The 19,650-nt window shown below is 62.6% G+C and overlaps 1 protein-coding gene across 6 annotated transcripts; it reads left to right on the top strand.

The window, feature by feature from the left end:
• The first annotated feature begins 5,049 nt into the window (after window positions 1–5,049).
• TRABD (TraB domain containing) lies at window positions 5,050–18,708 on the top strand. Of its 6 annotated transcripts, XM_017888074.1 has the most exons (10): window positions 5,119–5,138; window positions 8,350–9,969; window positions 12,268–12,334; window positions 12,729–12,807; window positions 13,554–13,720; window positions 14,114–14,254; window positions 16,454–16,564; window positions 16,662–16,801; window positions 17,026–17,198; window positions 17,278–18,708. In XM_017888074.1, exons 3-10 carry the CDS (start codon window positions 12,302–12,304, stop codon window positions 17,697–17,699), a joined length of 1,266 nt encoding a protein of 421 aa, XP_017743563.1. In that variant the 5' UTR covers window positions 5,119–5,138; window positions 8,350–9,969; window positions 12,268–12,301; the 3' UTR covers window positions 17,700–18,708. The 6 variants fall into 6 exon arrangements, with proteins under 6 accessions (XP_017743562.1, XP_017743561.1, XP_017743563.1 ...); XM_017888073.1 differs by lacking the exon at window positions 8,350–9,969 and having other exon boundaries at window positions 5,050–5,138; XM_017888072.1 differs by lacking the exon at window positions 8,350–9,969 and having other exon boundaries at window positions 5,052–5,163.
• Window positions 18,709–19,650: the final 942 nt, after the last annotated feature.

Below are 19,650 nucleotides of genomic sequence, written 5' to 3'. Positions count from 1 at the left end.
GGCAGGTGACCCTGAGAGTCTGAACAGAGGCTCCTTGAAGACAGGTGGCTGGGCAGCTAGGCCAGAACCCCATGGGGGCTGGAGTGGGGTTGGTGGTGTAGGCCACTAACTGCAAGGGTGGGCTCGGCTGAGATCAGAACAGTGTCACCTCCTACCTGGTCTGGGTTTCCTGGAAGCCCTATCGCCAGGCCCCTCCTGGAGCAGCCCTGAGTGGGCAGGGCAGGGCTTCCTGGGTTCCTAGGAGTCAGGAGGAAGGGTCTCTCCAGGGTGTGGCCCCCACAGCCAGGGCCTAGTGTGAGACACATGGGGACACAAGCTGGAGGGTGTATCGCGCCCTCCACATTAAAACGGAGGTTTGTATATTCTTCCGGGCTGGTGAGGCCTCTTGCCGTTAAAAGAGCTGGGCCAGGCGCCAGGGCATATGCCTGTCATGGGAGGCTGAGGTGGGAGGATCACTTGAGGACAGGATTTGAGGCTGCAGTGAGCCATGATTGCGCGATTGCATTCCAGCCTGGGTGACTCCACGAGACCCTGTCTCTAAAAAAAAATAAATTTACTCAGATACCCCGTGCCACCCAGGGCCACGCAGGAGGGCACCGGATTGTCACAGACACAGGCAATGGGGGGAAGTGTGGGCAGGGCCTTCACCGTGACTCCACCAAAGGAACGAGTGGGGTGGGGCTGCAGGCTCGGGACTCCAGAGTGGACACCCTGGTGGGTGCTGGGCAGGGGCTGTCCCTGGCTGCCAGGTACATAGCCCAGGGCGACAAGGGCGGGGGATAGGGCCTAGTGTGTGAGAGCCCACGGAGGAGGCCTGGAGGGGGTGTGGGCCCTGAACCCAGGAGCTTGCACAGGAAGTTGTTTGCTGACAGATCGGTGGGCCCTAGGAGAGGCAGTCTCACCAGGGCCAGCAAGGCCCCAGAGGTCAAAGCAACAAAGCAGAAAATAAAAGGCACAGTTTGGCCGGTCGCGGTGGCTCACACCTGTCATCCCAGCACTTAGGGAGGCTGAGGTGGGCAGATCATCAGGTCAGGAGTTTGAGACCATCCTGGCCAACATGGTGACACCCCGTCTCTACTAAAAATACAAAAATTAGCCGGGCGTGGTGGTACGCACCTGTAATCTCAGCTACTCAGGAGGCTGAGGCAGAAGAATCGCTGGAACCCAGAAGGTGGAGGTTGCAGTGAGCCAAGATCGTGCCGCTGCACTCCAGCAGCATGGGTGACAGAGCGAGATTCCGTCTCAAAAAAGAAAAAAAGAAACGCAGTTCTTCATGCTCACCTAACTCGGGACACCTCCCCAGCCTGCACACCCATGTGCCCAGCATTCCCACAGATGCCAGCCCAGGCCAGCCTGGTTGTGCAGGGAGGGCTGAGCCCTGGGCCTTGGCAGCATCGCCTTGGTCCTGCACCCACAGACCAGCTCAGTGGCGAGGGTGGGCAGGACATGGCAGCTGAGGAGACCCAAGGGATGCTGGCCTCCAGTGGTAGCGTTTGCCATGGGCATCCTTGCTGCTCTCAAGCTGGGGCTGAGGTCCTACCTCCGGGGCCCTCCTCATCCTCACACGTGCACCCTGCCCACCTGCACCCATCCTCCCTGCCCCAGAGGCCACCCAGCATCCTGCATGGCTCGGCTCAGAGAGGGAGACGTCCAGTAGTCCTTGGGGGCAGCTGGTCTGGATGGTGCTGAGTCCCTCAGGCCCTGCCTCCCAGATCGTGAGAGGAGCTGTCCCTGCCCAGAAAACATCTAGGCTGATGTGGGGCTTGAGCTGAGCTGGGGTACACAGGAGGCCTCAGGTGGAGCCACCTGGAGTCTTCAATGGGGCCAGGGCCACGGGCAGCAGCCACGCTGCCCATCCCCCGCCTGTGGGCCTCGGCCTGGCAGGAGGTGTCAAACCAACTCCTGTCTGGAAAGAGGTTCGTGCCTCAAGTGAGCACCCCGTCCTGTGCTGGAGCCGGCCCTCCTCGCGGCCCATGATGGGGAACTGGTGTCCATCCTGCAGTGAGACGCTGGCTCCCGACTCTCCCAGGCAACGTCACCATCTCATCCCCAGAGCTGTTCCTCTGGCTATGTCCTTGCCAGCTGTGCCATGTTCCTAGAGGCAGGCGGGCAGAGGCCTGAAAGTGTGGCGCTCACCCTTGGCACTGGGTCAGGGCTGAACCAGCCCCAACCCCCTTCCCCCATGGGGCTCCCTCCCTCCCCTTGCCCCAACGCCTGCTTCTGTGGGATCTGTCACTCTGCTCCGAATGGGACTTGGCCCTTCCTCAAGGTCCACCCCTTGAGGACAAAGCCAGCTGGGGACCAAGACTGTCCCTCCCAGCACAAATGGCTTCACACAGTTTGTTTCTGTTCCTGAGGGCCCCCACCCTCCCTAGGACTCCTCCTCACTGCCCCCACGGCACCTCAAGAAACACCTCCTCTGGCTGCTCCATGAACAGGGCATCCACATGGCCAGCCCCCCGGGGTCGGGGCCTCAAAAGCTCTGGCACCCCAGGGTGCACGTCCTCCACTTCCACCTGACCCTCTTCCCAAGGCAACCCTGCCTGCCCCCTACAGCGGAAGGTACAGAGCCTGCCCAGAGAAAAGCAGGCTTGGGAGCAGACCTTTAGAAGACAAGCCCAGCCTGGGGTGTGGGTGGTGGTGCAGGGCCAGCGGCTGAGGTCCTGCCTCAGTGTCCCCCACATGCTCCCCAAGGACTCAATCTCCCCCTTTTCTGCTTCTCACCCCCCACAGCCTAGTGTAGCCCTGTAGGGGACCCCCGCCGGATCGGAGGGCAGTTCTGCTTCTCCACTGTCTACTGCCCACCGGAGGCTGGGATCTCGGACACCCTCCCCTCCCCGACCGGCCACCTTGCCCAGGTGAGCCAGAGGGTCGTTCTGCAGCCCAGGGGCTGGCGTTGGTTTGAAATAGTGCCTCCTCCCTGCCCCTCACCCTCCCTGAGCATAGGCAGGCCTGGCAGGTGGATAGTACTGTTGCTCTCGTGGAGAAGGAGGGGCTCCGTGAGGACCTTGCAACCATTCCAGACGGCCAGACGGCCAGGACTGAGAACCCAGGCCTCCAGCTCCCAGGCCAGGGATCTTCCCTCCACACCAACCCAGCGCTGAGAAATGTATGAGGTAGAGCCGGGGCCACTGCCAACCACTGCCCTCCTGTGAGGATGTGGCTGAGGTGGTCAGAAAGGCAGAATGACCGCAAAGGCAGCAAACAATGAGAATGAATGGAGAGGGTGTGAGCCAGAGGCCCTAGGGCCCAAAGTGAGTGTCCTTCACCCAGGAGGACAGTGGCCTCTTTGGGGACCAGGAAGCTGTAGGAGGGGGCGGAGCCTCTTGTGTAAGAGAGTTCAGTGGGCAGCCAGCCCAGCCTGCAGCAGGGAGCCCAGCCTGCTGCTGTGTGGACAGTCATTTTCACCCACCCCCTGGACCCCGGGAGGACCACCCACAGACCCAGGACTGGGGACCTGAGGGGACCCCTGCAGGCCACCTGAGCCAGGGTAGCTCCTCAGAACCTGGGGCTGGGGCCGGGGCCTCCCTTCCTGGAGCCTGGAAGGAAGCAGGCTCCCCAGCACGGAGTCCTGGTGGACCGCTTCAGGCAGACCCAGACCGGACCCGGGCGCTGCGTTGGACTCCCGCAACCCCCGGCCTGCTGGGTCAGCCTTCCAGGGTCGCTGCAGGTTCCTGCGCGGGGCAGCCCTCACTGAGGTCCTCACCCTAGCTCCAGAGAGTAGCTGGTCCTAGGGCACTTGGAGTAGAGAGGTGCGCCCTCCTCCCTCTCCTAAAGGGTTCCCCAGCTGGGCCCCACCTGGCCCCTTTCCCCAACTAACTCATCAGCGCCTGGCAGGAAGACACAGCAGCCCTTACCTGGTGACTGGAGTCCTGGCCCCAGGGCAGGCCCCGCTCCAAGGACCTGATCCCTGGGGCTGGGTCAGCGCGGTAGAGGTGGGTGCAGAGCTTCGGGGAGCTGGCTGTGGGGGCCGCGCATGCAGCCCGCAGGCAAACCATCGCCACGCCCACGCCTGCACTAAGCCCAGCGCCAGCGCCAGGTCAGCCAAGAAGCGGGGGTCGTGGAGGAGGAAGTCGTGGGCCCGGGATGCGCGGCCTGACCATTGCAGGCGAGCGGGGCAGGTGGACGGCGCAGCAGCTGGGGGCCCAGGACCCTCGCTACGCCCAACCCCCCGTCCGCGCCGTTCCCTGAAGCGCGCAGCAACTTGGCCGCCGGGTCCTGGCCGCCCTGGGAGAGGCTGGGTGCAGCAAGGGGGCCAGGAGCCCGGGCAGGAGGGGCGCGGCGGGTGGGGCCAGACAGTCTCTCCCTGCCCTCGGGGCCGAAGGCGCACAGCGAGGGTCTAGCGTCGGGGTGGCCGCGGCCAGCCGGGTCCCCCTGGGGCCCTCGGGACGATCGGAAGTGACCGCGCGCCAGGGTCCATGAGGCCAGGGGTCGGCCCGCCCTAAGACTCCCGCCCGGTCCCTGTTCTCCGCCGGGCTGGCTGCGGGGCCCCTGGGGCCCGACCTCCCCGGGGTGCCCCGACCTGCGGCAAGGCTGAGGTCCCACTGAGGCATGAGTCCCGGGTCAGGGACGGCTCTGGGCTGACCCCCGGAGGATGGACTAGGCCGATCCCCAGAGGGGAGGGGGTCAGGCCGAGGCCCTGTCGGCGCGTTCCCCGATCCCATGTTCTTGGCTCCTCGCTTGCCACTATGGGCTGTCCGTTTCGTGTGGGACTGACGGCTCACAAAACAGTTACATTTCAATATTATTCGACTCCAAACCACCCTGTGGACGCCGTGCGAGCATTGTCCCCATTTCACAGCTTGGGAGCTGCGACCAGAGAACGTGGGCGCGCCTCGCAAGGCCGTGGCCGCGTCGGGACTCGAACCCTGCCTCCCTAGTGCTTGCCGGTGCTTCTTAGGACCCGGGGGCGCCGAGGCGGGGCGGGGCCTCGCGCGCGGCCCCCTGGGAAGTGTAGTCCGCAGTCGCAGGCCAGGGCCAAGCGGGAAGCGCGTGAGAATACCTTTCCCGGCATGCCGCGCGGCCGCCGGCGCCCTTGGCCCGTCCGTCCCGCCCCGCCCCTCGGCCCCAGTCCGCCCCGTCCGTTGAGGTCCCGCGCCGCATGGAGGCCGGCTAAGGAGCGCCGCTGCCTCGCCTTGGTACGCCGCGCGGCGCGGACAGCGCGTGCGTGAGGACGGGGCCCGGCACCGGGCGGGGGGCGGGCCCGGGTCAGGGCCATGGGGTGACTGTGGGGGGCGGGAGGAGCCAGCCCGAGTCGGGGGGTGGGGGCCGGGGAGGTCAGGCCCGGGTCAGGTTTTGGGGCCGGGGTAGCAGGTCGTGGGGGTCAGGCCCGGGTCAGGTTCAGGTTTTGGGGCCAGGGGAGCAGGTCGTGGGGGTCAGGTTCAGGGTTTGGGGCCGGTGGAGCAGGGTCGTGGGGGGCCGGACCCGGGTCAGGTTTGGGGCCAGGGTAGCAGGTCGTGGGGCCAGGCTGGGGTCAGGTTTCGGAGCCGGGGGAGCATGTCGTGGGGGTCAGGCCCGGGTCAGGTTTGGGTGGGAGCAGGCCCTGAGCGTTCCCCACCACCGCTTCCTGGAGCGACGCTGCCGAGGAGCGGAGCCCCCAGGGCTTGGGGCCGGGAGGGTCAGCTGCGGCCTCGCGGGAGGGCGCGGGTCGGACCTGTAGTCCCAGGGCCCTCGCGGGTCGGGAGGGCCCCAACCATCCCTGCCTCCCACCTATGGTGGAGCCGGCCGAGGTGAGAGTGGAGGAAGGCGGCCCAGGCCTGCGGGTCTCTGGGGTGCTGGGGAGGCCAAGCGTGAGGCCCTGGACCCCCGTTGACCCTCCGGCCCCGCTGAAACCTGGGGCTTCGCTCCTCTGTGGGAGCCTTTGCCCTTCAAGTGGAGCAGAGCGGGGTTCCCATATGGGCGAAGTGGACGCCTGATCGTCCCCCGCTGTGCTCAGCCCAAGCTTAAAAGGGCTTCGTAACTGAGCTACTATGAAGCTGCCGTGTGTCTTTTTCAAAACCTTACAAGAAAAATGGAGTGGGAGCTGTCTGGGCACTGGCGTCCCAGAAACAACCAGGAACTTGCGAAGATGCTAAGGTCCGTGCGGGACTCCCGCAGCGTCGGTAGCCTCCAGATGGGCGCCTCCTAGCTTGTAGGTCCCTAAAGAGGCTGTGCGGGCCGCCAGGCTCACTGCCCTGTGTCTCTGCTCCCGGCTTGCTGCCGCTGCCCCTGCAGTGTGACTGGTGGGGCTGCTGGCCAGCCTCGCCGGAGGCCCTGATGCTGTGGGGTCCGAGGAGCGGGCCTGGCAGGGTGGGTGGGTGGCAGGAGCCTGTGGGGCCCCCTGCATGGTGGTTAGTGTGGGGGCTCTGCATTGGCTGTGACCAGGTCCCAGGAGGTTGGGAGCTGCCAGGTGTGCTGGCAAGGAGGCCTCGGGTTCTGGCTCAGGTGTGTTTCCTGTCTCCCAGTTCTGCCACACCTGCGTGAAGCGGTCCCACCAGACCCGGGAGAGGTTTCCTGTGGCCAAAGGCGCCAGGCCTCAGAAATGGAAAGCAGGGGAGGTCAGAGCTCTGGGCCACACCCTGGTCCCTCCAAGTTTGTCATTTCTGCAACCCCCAGGTCTGACCAGTTTGGAACCTGGGCTTTCTGAGCGGTCTAGTGGGTTGGTTGAGAGATGGGTTTTTTCTGGGAACTGCATTTGGTGCTAGCTAGCTTTTGGTCTGCACTAGGAAGCTAGGCTGGAGTCTGGGAGGCAGTTTCTAGTAGGGTGAAAGGGATAGGATGGGTGTCTTAGCTCTAGCTGCTGTAACAAAACATCACAGACCAGGAAACTTTAAAAAAACAATAGGCTGGGCTGGGTGTGTTGGTTCACGCCTGTAATCCCAGCACTTTGGGAGGCCGAGGCGGGCAGATCACAATCTCAGGAGATTGAGACCATCCTGGCTAACATGGTGAAACCCCGTCTCTGCTAAAAAATACAAAAAATTAGCCAGGCATGGTGGCGGGCGCCTGTAGTCCCAGCTACTCGGGAGGCTGAGGCAGGAGAATGGTATGAACTCAGGAGGCGGAGCTTGCAGTGAGCCGAGATCATACCCACTCCAGCCTGGGCAACAGAGCGAGACTCCATCTCAAAAAAAAAAAAAACAAAAAAAAAACAGGCTGGGTGTGGTGGCTCACACCTATAATCCCAGCACTTTGGGAGGCTGAGGCGGGTGGATCGCCTGAGGTCAGGAGATCAAGACCAGCCTGGCCAATATGGCAAAACCCCGTCTCTACTAAAAATACAAAAATTAGCCAGACATGGTGGTAGGTGCCTGTAATCCCAGCTACTTGCGTGGCTGAGGCAGGAGAATCACTCGAACCCGGGAGGCAGAGGTTGAGATCACGCCACTGCACTCCAGCCTGGGCAACAGAGTGTGACTCTGTCTCAAAAACAAAAACAAAAATGAGGTCTCGGCCTGGTGCGGTGGCTCACGCCTGTAATCCCAGCACTTTGGGAGGCCGAGGCAGGTGGATTAGGAGGTCAGGAGTTCAACACTGGCCTGGGCAACATGGTGAAACCCCATCTCTACTAAAAATACAAAAATTAGCTGGGTGTGGTGGCGCGCGCCTGTAATCCCAGCTACTCAGGAGGCTGAGGCAGGAGAATCGCTTGGACCCCGGGGTGGGGGAGATTGCAGTGAGCTGAGATCACGCTGCGGCACTCCAGCCTGGGCGACAGAGTGACACTCTGTCTCAAATAAAAAAAAAGAAAATGAGATCTCGCTAAGTTGCCCAGGCTGGTCTTAAACTCCAGACCTCAGACAGTTCTCCTACCTCAGCCTCTCCTGAGTAGCTGGGGCTGTGGGCGAGTAGTCTTCTCCCACCGTGCCTCACTGGTGCTGGGAAAAAACAGAAATTAATTTTCTCAGAGTTCTAGGGGCTGGACGTCCCAGGTCAAAGGTCACTGGTTGCCATCCAGCCTCCTGGCTTGTAGACAGGCCCCCTCTTGCGGCGTTCTCACCTGGGGGAGTGAGAGCTGCGTGGTGTCTTCTCCAGGAGTACTAACCCAGTCACAGGGGCTTTGCACTTATGACCTCATCTGAACCTGATCACCTCCCGGAGGCCCCACCTTCTAATACCTTCATAGTGGGAGTTAGGGCTCTAACCTGTGGGTTTTGGGGGACACAGTTCAGTCTGTAGCAGTGGGGCCTGAGCAGGCAGGTGGGATGTGCCGTCTGAGACATCTGTGGAGCCTGACGCTGCGGGACGTTGGATGCAAACAGCCCGGGACTAGATGTCATGTCCTGGGACAGATGCCCTGCGGGACATTGGATGCAAACAGCCTTCTCTGATGCCAAAGGACTATAGATGCTGCTCTGATTTTGTGTCTAGGGCTTTTCTTGAGCACAACAGATGTCCTCCTGCGCTGTTGGGGACTCTCAGAGGCTTCGTCTGGACAGAAGATCATGGTTTCCAAAGCCAGATACCCCTTTTTACCGATGAGGAACAGCCCTTGGAGAACAAGTGTCTTCAGAGGCAGTGCCTAGGGTCTCCTGAAATCAGGCTGCTGAGTCTTTTCTTGCCCGTGGGTCTCCACCCTGTTCTTTGCCTTTGGGACAGATCATGCTGTGGCAGAGAAGCTCAGAGGCTGAGGCCGACCGCTAAAGCAGCGTCTGAATGTGGCTTGTGCTTGCAGCCAAGAGAGGGCCACCTGTGTGAGGCAGGTGGGATTCTGACCCCGGAGGCAAGTTCCCGCCTTAACCGGAGGCTCGTTTGAAGCATCCTGCCCAGGGCAGCGCTGGGGTCTGAGATCCGAGGACCCTGTCTGCCGGCTACCCGTGCTCAGGAGGCATCTCCCACAAATTGTGTTCAGCACCCACCCCAGTCCTGGTCGGTGGACATCTGTGCGGGGCAGTGAGGGTGAAGTGCAGCTGGTCTGATAGAAGCGTCTGGCTTCCTTCCAGGCTGCACTGCCTCCCAGCGGGTTGGCCTCACGGGTAACAAGGCCAGAAGCTGCTGTGAGGCTCCCTGGGGCAGTGCCAGCACTGGGGATTTGGGAAGGAGAGGTGTCTGTCCCCCCGCGGGGGCAGCCGGGGTCTGCTGGTCTCTGCTGATGGGCCTGAGTGTATCTGAAGAGGACAGGTAGGAAGGGGGTGGCTGCAGTGTGTGCTGGCTGGACCCCAGGTGACGGCTCTGCTGGGACCCAGAGGTTGGTTGTAGGGGTGGGATCCAGGTGGGTGGTTCTTCAGACATTGCCTCTGAAGACACTTCAGAGTCCAGGCCCAGCATCTGTGGCTTTCGGGCCAGGGCCCTTTGCTCACCGCCAGGCAGCTGGGAGAGGCTCTGGGCCCAGCTGTAAATGTCTGAGAGCATGGCTGCCTGGAGCAGGCTAGAGGGAGGAGGGCTGGTGACCTGAAATCACACCCTAGAGTTTCCAGGGGCCTCAGTGAGGAGGGAAAGAGAGTGCTGGAACTGTGAGGGTGACTGCCAGATATGTCCCCCAGAATCACGGGCTTTAGGTGCTGGAGGGGCCTCAGTGACCTTCCGCCTGGCCCCCTGCAGGCAGCACGCCTCTGCTGAGAGGCTGCAGGGGCCAGGGCTGGGGGCTGGCACTGCCTCTGGTGGCACTGACATCGTCCTACTCAAGGCTTGGCTGCCGGCTAGGAAGGCTTCTCTGCCCGCCCCAACAGGAGACCTGTGCATGCCCACCCTGTGGCACGACTGGGGTCAGGATCAGCGCCTGCTGCTGCAACTGAGATCCTGCCTTGTCCATGGCCACAGGCGCACCCGGGGCCGGCCTCAGAGGCGGGTCTGGCCAGGCTGGGTGGAGGGTGGGGGCTGACCGCAGACCTGGGGCTGCCACACCCATGGGGGAAGGGCTGTGGCAACGTGGGCGCCTCCCGTTGGCTGGGCCGAGGCAGCCTCCCACCGGCTGCACAAGAGTTTCTTTAAGGAGCTTCCCCCGTGCGCGCCAGCAGCCTTGCGCTGCTCTCAGAGTCCTGACTTCTGTGTGTGAGTTTCCCCCCCGTGCTCGTAAGAAACTGCTTCTCAGACTCCAGCCTAGTGCGCCCCCGTGCTCGTAAGAGTCCCAACTTCCGTGTGCAGCTGGACCCAGGGAGGCGGCCGTCCCCCGGACCGGGTGCTTGTCTGGGCCAGCTGGCCTGGCAGCTGCTCACAACAGCTTCCAGCGGGTTTTGTAGCTTTCATCTGCAAAAGGGGAAGGAGGCAGCCCAAGTTGCCGAGGCCTGGTTTTGCTCTGACCAGTGCCAGCAGCACTTCCTGGATGTGCCAACCATTAAGACGCCCAGGCCAGGGTTGGGTCCAGACTCAAACCCAGGTGGAAAGGAGTGGGACCCCCTGCCAAGGCCGCACGGCCCCAGAGGGGAGCCTGTGGGGTGGGCTCCCCTTGCCCTCTGCAGAGGCTCAAGGCCCCCGGGGGCATGAGGACTGGGTTCCCAGGCCAGCCTGGTGTTTATCAGCTGTCTCTTTAGTCTCAGCTGACCTCCCCTACCACGGTCCCATTGCACCACCTGCTCCAAACCAGGCCAGTTCCTCTTCCAGAAGTCCCGGCTGTCCTCAGGGTGGGCTGCCCTCTTCTCGGTCAGCTTCAGATGGGGCCTCTGGTTGCACTGAGACCCCTTCCCCTGCTCAGAACTGTCCCTGCCACCCCAGCCTCTGACTGCCCTCCTAGACACTGCACGGAGAGCTCCTTCCTGTTCACAGGTGAGGACACCTGAGCTTGGAGGCATCTTAACTCGGACATGTGTGGCCAGGACCCAGCTGGGTCTGTGAGTCCTGGCTGGGGCTGGGGTCTGTGCTTGCGGCTGTTTGCCAACAGGGTTTGCAGAGGAAAGGAACCTGACGTAGCATCTTATTACTCATTGTTCCTTTTTCTTATGAGTTCTGAGAAGTGGGCAGCAGTAGTGATACGAAAATGACCCCAGATGCACACAGGCATCAGAGCAGAACCTGGCAGTGGCCCCTTCTGAAGCACACACAAGCCCTGTTGTTTCCTCCACAGATGATCGTCTCTGACTGATGCAGATACTTCAAGACAAAACCACAATACCTTGCAAGACTAGACAGCTCAGAATGGTTTCCAACGGCTCATTTTTTTTTTTTTTTTTTCTTGAGACTGTCTCCCTTTGTCACCCAGGCCGGAATGCAGTGACATGATCTCAGCTCACTGCAACCTCTGCCTTCCAGGTTCAAAGCGATTCTCCTGCATCAGCCTCCCCAGTAGCTGGGATTACAGGCATGCACCACCACACCTGGTTAATTTGTGTATTTTTAGTAGAGACTTGGTTTCACCAGGATGGTCTATGTTGGCCAGGCTGGTCTTGAACTCCTGAGCTCAGGCAATCCGCCCATCTTGGCCTCCCAAAGTGCTAGGTGTAAGCCACCGTGCCTGGCCTGTTTTGGATATTTTAATGATTCTGCCTGGCGACATATCCATCTGCCAGGACATGCATGAGCCACTGACTTTGTAAACAGTCGCTCCTGGCGTTCCGTGGCCAGTCTCAGGACAACCTGCTGGTCCCTGCCCTCACCTCAAGGGGTGCCATGGGTCTTGGCCGGCATGTGCCTCTGGTGCTACAGGAGCCTGGCTGTTTTCTTTCTCTCCCTTAGGCTCCTGGGCCCCCAGCCTGAGCTCCTGGTTTCTCTCTGAGGGTCTGTGGGGAGCTGTGATGCGTCGGGGCAGCCCCCTCGCATGGCTGCCCCAGCCTGTCCGGGTTTCTGCCATGGTTCCTTCCACACCATGTTTGTCTCTTAATCTGGGAGAGAAGGTCTTGGCTCCAAACACGTTGAACTGTGTGCTTTGCGGATTCCTCTGTCTGTGCTGACTCTGTGCTGACGTTGCCTGGGCCGTAGTTACCGAAAGGGGAAGTGGCTTTTGTACAAAGGCCCTGGGGTCTTCGCCACGCGTCAGAAGCTGCGTTCTGTGTCCTGAGATCAGGCGCAGACCCCAGGGCCACCTTCCTATGTCTGCCCGCCATGCCGCGGTGAAGGTTGGGCAGCTCTGGCCCTGTGCTGAATGAGGCCTGAGCACCAGCAACCCGCCCTAGGCCCGTCTGCATTTTGCTTATGGTGGGGTCCCCGGGGGTCTGCTGGCTTTTCACTACCCGGGCCTGGCCTGAATGGACCCTGGACCTCAGTAGCCTTTGATGGGCAGGAGGCATTTGGGGATATGGGGAAAGGAGCCCCCAGTCCCACCCAACAGATGGTTCTAGACTGACAACACTACACAGTGAGTCCTAAGCCAGGCCTGGGGCTCCAGGTGGAAACTCCACCTCTCATGCCTCTCCTCAGGCTCCCCACCCGTGCAGGAAGCCACCGCCCAGCCATGGACGGGGAGGAGCAGCAGCCACCGCATGAGGTGAGGTAGAGGCTGGGCTGGATGCACAGAGGCAGGGGTGGGGGGCCTCCCCACTGTGTGGGTTCTCGGGGTCAGTTCCTGGCTGCTGTTCTGCAAAGGTGATCTTCACAGGGCTCTCCAGGGTCAGGCAGGAGGCACCTCCGAGGGAGAGGGGCCCTGGGCTGAGGCGGCTGGTGGCCCTCTCTGCCCAGCTTGATGGCGGCCGTGCCAGTGACAGCCAAGCAGGAAGGGGCCTAGGATCCACGGAGCGGCCACAGACCCTGCTTTTCAGGGTGTGTGGTCCACGGAGCGGCCACAGGGCCCTTTCCAGGGTATGTGGTCCGTGGAATTGCCACGGAGCCCTGGCTTTCTGGGGTACATGGACCCTGACTTGAACTCTCCCTTCCGCCTGCAGGCCAACGTGGAACCTGTTGTGTCATCAGAGGCTTCAGAGCCGGTGCCCAGGGTGCTTTCTGGGGACCCCCAGAACCTGTGTATGTCTCCCTCAGGGCCCTGGCACGTTCCCCCATGTTGGGCTGTTGAGTCAAGGAGGAGGGGGAGGCAGCCAACCGCTGCCAGGGGCTTGGAGCTTGTGCTGAGCAGGGTCCTGGCCGAGACCTGGGGTAGGTGCTGCTGGGCCTGGTGCTCCAGAGGGCAGACCTGCCCCCCAACAGCAGCTGCTCCTCGGCCCTGCCTGACAGTGGAGCCTCTTGGAGGGGCTGCCAACAGCACAGGCTGGCCCCTGGGCATGGAGGGGCTCTTGAGCACAAGTAGTGTGAGCGGCATGGGAGTCCCTCCTTGCTGTGGCCTCAGCCTGTCCCTCCTGAGTGGGGTGGGGGGCCTGCTTTGCCTCAGAGCCCCTCCCCTAGCTACGCCCCCTGCAGCACCCGCCCCACACTGTCCCCCACACCAGGCGTCATCCACAGCAGCCCCCAAGGTCGCCCTCATGGGGTGTGTGGGGCACAGGACTCCTGAGGCCCTGGCTTCCCGACGGCATCCAGCTCACAGAGTTGGTAGCTGCTGTTCCTATCACCAGGCAGGCCAAGCACGTGGCGTGTGATACTCGTCAGGGGGCATGTGCTCTGCACCTGTTCGATTCTCAGAACCCGGGAGGGTTCCGGAGCCCAGGCTGCCAGCGGGCCCGGTGGTGTCCCTGGGTGGGCCCGGTGGTGTCCCTGGGGTGGGCCCGGTGGTGTCCCTGGGTGGGCCGGGCTCACAACGGCCTGTGCTGCTATTGCAGCCGACGTGGACGCCTTCAATCTGCTCCTGGAGATGAAGCTAAAGCGGCGGCGTCAGCAGCCCAACCTACCGCCGCCTCGGTGCCAGCTGTGGCTGAAGATGGAAGCAGGGTGTAGTGTGGTGGACAGGCCCACTTCAGCGATGACAGCAAGGAGGGACGTCGTGAAGGTGAGCGGCCACCGCCCGCCACAGCGCCGGACGCGGGGTGGTGTAAGGTCCTGTGTCCCTGCACTCAAAGGGACCTCGTGGCAGGGCCCGTGTGTGGTGCACCGCAGGCCATCTGCTTAAACACTCTGTGGTCCCTTGGAATGCGCGGGTGTTCCTGGCCTGGGAGCCCATGACAGCCTCATGCGTCTTCCCACTTGACAAGGAGCAAGCTCCACAGCTTCCTCTCTTGTTGCTTAAAGAACCGAGCTGTCACTGCAGCAGCGGGGGTTAGCTAGCCCTGGGGTGATGCCAACGCTGGCTGCCCCTGGGATGGGGCCCCTGGTGTTGGTGTCAGCTGTGCTGAGGGGCCGGGAGCTGGCCGTGTTCACAAGGCGTGGCCTGTGGCTGTTGCAGACCATCCGGGAGGTGCAGCCTGACGTGGTGGTCGTGGAGCTCTGCCAGTACCGTGTGTCCATGCTGAAGATGGATGAGAGCACGCTGCTGCGGGAGGCCCAGGAGCTCAGCCTGGAGAAGCTGCAGCAGGCCGTGAGGCAGGTGCGCAGCCGCGGGTCGGGGTCGGAGTCAAAGCCACCTGTGCGCCTGTGGCCCAGGTTCCTCCCACGGCCCGTGCCCCCAGTCAGTGTGGCTGTGCCTGGCCCGCTGTGGGGATTGCCGGGTTGGGGACCTCCCCTGGGGCAGGAGAAAGGGAAGAGGCTCCATTACCCGGTTTCAGGCAAGGGAGGGGGAAACGGGTGGCTCTCCAAGCTGAGGCCGGGGCTGTCGCCCGAGGACTGGGCTGCTGAGCCTTCGCTGGGGACGGATCAGGTCTCACTGCAAGGCTGGCCCCCCAGGTACCGCACCCAGGCCCCAAAGTGGGTGGGGCTCAGGGCTCCTCCTGTCCCCACTTCTCCAGCCTTGCAGTGACTGCAGAGGCAGGACTTTCTCATTGTTCTTTGTGATTTCGTTTTTTTGTTTTGTTTTGTTTTGTTTTTTTTAAGACAGAGTCTCGCTCTGTTGTCCAGGCTAGAATGCAGTGGTGCAATCTCGGCTCACTGCAACCTTCGCCTCCTGGGTTCTAGCGATTCTCCTGCCTCAGCTTCCTGGGTAGCTGGGATTACAGGTGCCTGCCACCACACCCGGCTAATTTTTTGTATTTTTAGTAGAGATGGGATTTTGCCATTTTGCCCAGGCTCATCTCAAACTTCTGAGCTCAGGCAGTCCACCCACCTCGGCCCCCCAAAGTGTTGGGATTACAGGCATGAGCCACCGTGCCCGGCCAATCTTTGTGTTTTCAAAGGGATACCTTGACCCCAGCCCTAGTCAGTTTGCCTTCCCCTTGTTCAAAGGAAACAATTGTAATGAGATCTTGTAGAAATGTCCCTAAACATTTGGCACCTGCCTTTCATTTTTTAATTTCTCCAGGTGAGGGAAGTCACCAAAGACCTCTGTGGGCCATCTTGTAAAGGGCAGTCCCCGGTCCAGCCAGGGCCCAGTGCCAGAGAGCCTCCCCACCAGAGCCTGGGGCCCAGTGATCTCGAAGGGGCATACAATTCGGCAGTGCTGTGGTGCTCAGTGCTGCGGCATCACAGAGGGAAGGGGCTGTGAGGCAGGGTCTGGGAGACACCAGGTGTCCGCTTCACCTGTCCCCCCCGGGGGAGGCTCGCTGCGCCCTGGTGTCTGGGTTTCTACCAGGGTTGGTCACAGGCATAGCTGAGCTCAGGCCCCAGCCCCTCCAGAGGTGGAGTTGGTCCCAGCAGACCAAGGCCCCATGCACATCTCATCCTAAGTTAGCCTGGGCTCTCCAGGGTGGCCGGGGCCCGGGGGGAAACACGGGCCCTCCATCCGACAGGATGTTCCCAGGGCTCAGGCCCAGACCTTCCCTGGGCGTGTGCAGGGTGTGAGCAATTGCCCGGCGCTGTGTGGCCCCCGGGGCTTTGCTGCACTTCTGTGGGCAGCACATGGACACCCCTGTGGCCCCAGCCGCCCGGCGAGACCCGGGGCAGTAGGTCTCAGGCTGTGGTTGCTGAAGATGTGGGTGGCCTGGCGTCTGCACCAGCGGCAGTGCTGTGCTGGCCTCAGCAGGCAGGTGAGTGGCGAGGCCCCTTCTCCGGCCTGCCTGCCCAGCACCCAGCGTCTGTGCCAGCTCAAGGCGGCCCCTTTGCAGCACGAGACCGCCTCGTGAAGATCTTTTCTTTTCTTTTTTTTTTTTTTTTTTTGAGATGGAGCAGTCTCGCTCTGTCGCCCAGGCTGGAGTGCAGTGGTGTGATCTCGGCCCACTGCAACCTCTGCCTCTGGGGTTCAAGTGATTCTGCCATAGCCTCCTGAGTAGCTGGGATTACAGGTGCCCACCACCACACCCAGCTAATTTTTATATTTTTAGTAGAGATGGGGTTTTGCCATGTTGGCCAGGCTGGTCTGAGAGAATTCCTGACCTCAAGTGATCCGCCCGCCTCGGCCTCCCAAAGTGCTGGCATTATAGGCGTGAGCCACCGCACCCGGCCTGTGAAGGCCTTTTCTGAAGGGCGCTACCTTTGAGAAGTGACTGTTGAGCCAGCGCTCCCTGCTGTGGTCCCACCCTCTGCATGCTAGGGTGGTCCTGCACCTGTCGGGGAGGGGACCAAGGACACAGCACGGGGCTGGGGCGGAGCTCTGTGCTGGTGCTGCCTGCCATCCCAGTCCTGCCGTTCCCCCGGCGCACCCCCAGCGCACCCCCAGCCCCACCCTCCAGCTGATGCCTGCTCCCTCTCTCTGCAGAACGGGCTCATGTCGGGGCTGATGCAGATGCTGCTGCTGAAGGTGTCTGCGCACATCACGGAGCAGCTGGGCATGGCCCCGGGCGGCGAGTTCAGGGAGGCCTTCAAGGAGGTGGGCGCAGGGCGAGGTAGGGGGTGACCACAGGGATGTGGCTCACAGGGGTGGTCTGGGGCTCCCACTGCTCCCCAACACCCAGCTTCTGCTCCAGGCCAGCAAGGTGCCTTTCTGCAAGTTCCACCTGGGTGACCGGCCCATCCCTGTCACCTTCAAGAGGGCCATCGCTGCGCTCTCCTTCTGGCAGAAGGTCAGGCTGGCTTGGGGCCTGTGCTTCCTGTCAGACCCCATCAGGTAGGGCTGCCCCCAGGACCCCGGCTGGCCTGCAGGGTGGTCTGTGGGAGGCTCTAGGTCCTCCTGTGCAGGTCCAAGTGCAGCCACTCAAGGCCTTCCCTGCCCTTTCCTTCCGCCACAAATCCCAAACAAACGTGCTGTGGTCCCTGCCTGGTGTCCACGGTGCCAGCCCTCCCCCAACCCCCTGCCCCATCCCTGCGGGGCTGCAGCCACCCTCTCCACAGCAAGGACGACGTGGAACGCTGCAAGCAGAAGGACCTACTGGAGCAGATGATGGCTGAGATGATCGGCGAGTTCCCGGACCTGCACCGCACCATCGTCTCGGAGCGCGACGTCTACCTGACCTACATGCTGCGCCAGGCCGCCCGGCGCCTTGAGCTGCCTCGGGCCTCTGACGGTGACGGCTGTCCCTGGGCGCGGGGCCGCCTGTGAGGCTGAGGCCCGAGCAGGTACTGAGCCCTTGTCCTTCCCCACAGCCGAGCCCAGGAAGTGTGTCCCCTCTGTGGTTGTGGGCGTCGTGGGCATGGGCCCCGCGAGCCCCAGGTGGAGGCTGAGCCCCGGGAGGCCAACCGCAGGAGGCGGTGATCCAGACTTGGGGCTGCAGTGTGGGGAACCCACCCCAGCCAGGCCCAGCACCCCCTCCCTCCCGCAGCGTGCCCCCGCCATCCATCTCCGGCAGAGTGTCTCGGTTGGCTGTGAAGGCTGCCTTCTTCGGTCTGCTGGGCTACAGCGTGTACTGGATGGGCCGCCGCACTGCCAGTCTGGTCCTGTCGCTGCCCGCCACGCAGTACTGCCTGCAGAGGGTGACCGAGGCCCGGCACAAGTAGGAGACTGCTCCCTGCCCGCTAGGGCCCCTGAGGAGCCAGTGCCCCCGTGGCACTTCCTGGGCACATCCTAGCCCGCCGGAGGCCCCTGCCACCCCCCATGGGGGTCTGGGCCCGGCCTCGCCTGCCCTCCTGGTCCAGTCACCCCTCCCCCAGCCCACCCAAATAAAGGATTATTTAACTGTCTGAGCTCAGGCCTCCCGGCAGCCCCTCCCCTCCCATACTGCAGGAGCCGTTCACCGGCCTCTGGACAAGACGCCCAGCTCCAAGGGGGCAGGGGCTTGGAGGAGGAGCCGAGGTGTGCGCTGCCCTCTGAGCCCTGGTGGCGGGCGGGGGACAATGGCTACTGTCCCTACCTCACTGTGCCTTCCTGTGCTCCGGCCATGGGAGCTTCGGCCCAGGGGCGGCTCCTGGGGGCTCCAGGGCAGGCGAGACTGGGACAAAGGCCCGGCCCTTGAGCTCCAGCCGACCCTGCCATGCCCCCAGCATCCTGGCCCCGGCCGCCACCTCCCCGGTGCCGTCTGCCTGCAGGGATTCTGTGTTGTTGGCTTTTTTAATGTCTCAAAATCTTTTACTCAGGTAATTTTAATTTCAAAGAGAAAAACTGAAGTAAATGTCAAAAAAACACCAGCCTTAAATCCAGGGGGACAGAATTCGTGTTCTGGGGTCTGTCCCTAGTGGGCTTGTGTGCAGCCAAACATCAGCTCTGGCTCCAGGCGCGGCCTCCCCTGGAAGCCTGTGTCCTGAGCCCCCGGAGTGAGGGGGTGCCCAGGGTGTCCTGGCCCTCTGTGGGCAGAGAATGTGTGCGCCTATGTGGAAGGCCAAGGACATGGGCTATGGCCGGGCCTGCCCCACTCAGGCCCCCTGCCCAGCGGCCGTCTGTGTGCGGAGCCTCCCTCCTGGCTGTCCAGGACACGCACGGCCTGTGCAGCCCCAGCCTGGACCCAGGTCATCTCTGGTTGTGTCTGTCCCGACTCAGTGTTGAGTCAAATCAGGTGTGCATCAGGAGCTGGCCGTGTCCTTCCTGCCACACTCTGGGATTCATTCCTTAGAAACTGAAATAAATTCTAATTTTGGAAACTCCTGTTTTGTGACGTGTGGAAATGGGGTTCAGGTAATGAAGGATCCCGGCCTTTTCCCCCATGCTCCAGGGCAGCCTGTGCTGGTGGCCCTGCCGGGCCCTGGGGGACCTTGCCTGGTTTCCAGCGGAAGAGACAGGGTCACTGTCCCTCCATGCTGACCTGTGGGACCCTTCTCACCCACCAGGTGGGACGCAGGTGGCCTGCTGACACTCAAGACCCTCCATACCCAGTCCCACCAGGTTCCAGAGTGTGGACCAGACTGAGCCAGACTGGGGCCGGGGGTCCAGGAGATAGATCAGGAGGGCCCAGGGCCTGGGGAACAGGGAACAGGGATGCCCAGAGTGGCCAGGCGGGGGCTGCTGAGGAGGGAACGGTTGCTGTGGGCTGCAGGGGAGGGTTGGGCACGGGCACTTCACCACGTTGTCCCTCATCCAGTCACCTGCCCAACCCACGCAGAGGGTCCCGAGGGCTTCACCCGCAGCCCCGAAGGGGCAGAGCTGGGGTCACACAGGTCTCGGAAGCCCACGCTGTGGCCCCAGGAAAAGGTTCTGGATGTGGCTCCAGTAAGTGAAAGGTGGAGTCGCGCCGCTGCCGGAATAAAGGGAAACCACAGACAGGAGGGAGGCGCGTCCAGGATCCGCGGTCACCGGCCCCTCAGACGGTCCTCTGGGGCCGGGTCCGGAGGAGATGGAAAGCGGGGGCACCACAGGCTCGTCTGAACCCGCGCGTTCATTCGGACACACGGACCCCAAACTCCTCCCCCGGGGGTCGGGTCCTTCCAGCCAGCCGAAGAGCCCGGTGCCCGCCCAGGCCTCCGGGAGCGTCTGCGCCTGCGGCCTCGCGGGGCCTCTCCGAGCCCGGGCGCTGTTCCACGGGCGGGGCACGGGTCCAAGGCCCCTTCGTTCCCAGACGGCAAGCGAGGGGCCCGAGAGGCCGAGGCCAG

Source organism: Rhinopithecus bieti, unplaced genomic scaffold, assembly GCF_001698545.2.
Source record: "Rhinopithecus bieti isolate Rb0 unplaced genomic scaffold, ASM169854v2 scaffold_17174, whole genome shotgun sequence".
NCBI classification, from domain to species: domain Eukaryota; kingdom Metazoa; phylum Chordata; class Mammalia; order Primates; family Cercopithecidae; genus Rhinopithecus; species Rhinopithecus bieti.
This window is presented reverse-complemented; position numbering and strand designations above follow the sequence as displayed.

Bases quoted from the DNA above. Each gene is read 5' to 3' on its own strand.
- TRABD (XM_017888071.1), top strand. From the start codon at position 6,011: ATGGAGTGGGAGCTGTCTGGGCACTGGCGTCCCAGAAACAACCAGGAA. The intron at 12,335-12,728 runs GTGAGGTAGAGG...TTCCGCCTGCAG, and splicing joins AGCAGCAGCCACCGCATGAG to GCCAACGTGGAACCTGTTGT. The intron at 13,721-14,113 runs GTGAGCGGCCAC...TGGCTGTTGCAG, and splicing joins CAAGGAGGGACGTCGTGAAG to ACCATCCGGGAGGTGCAGCC.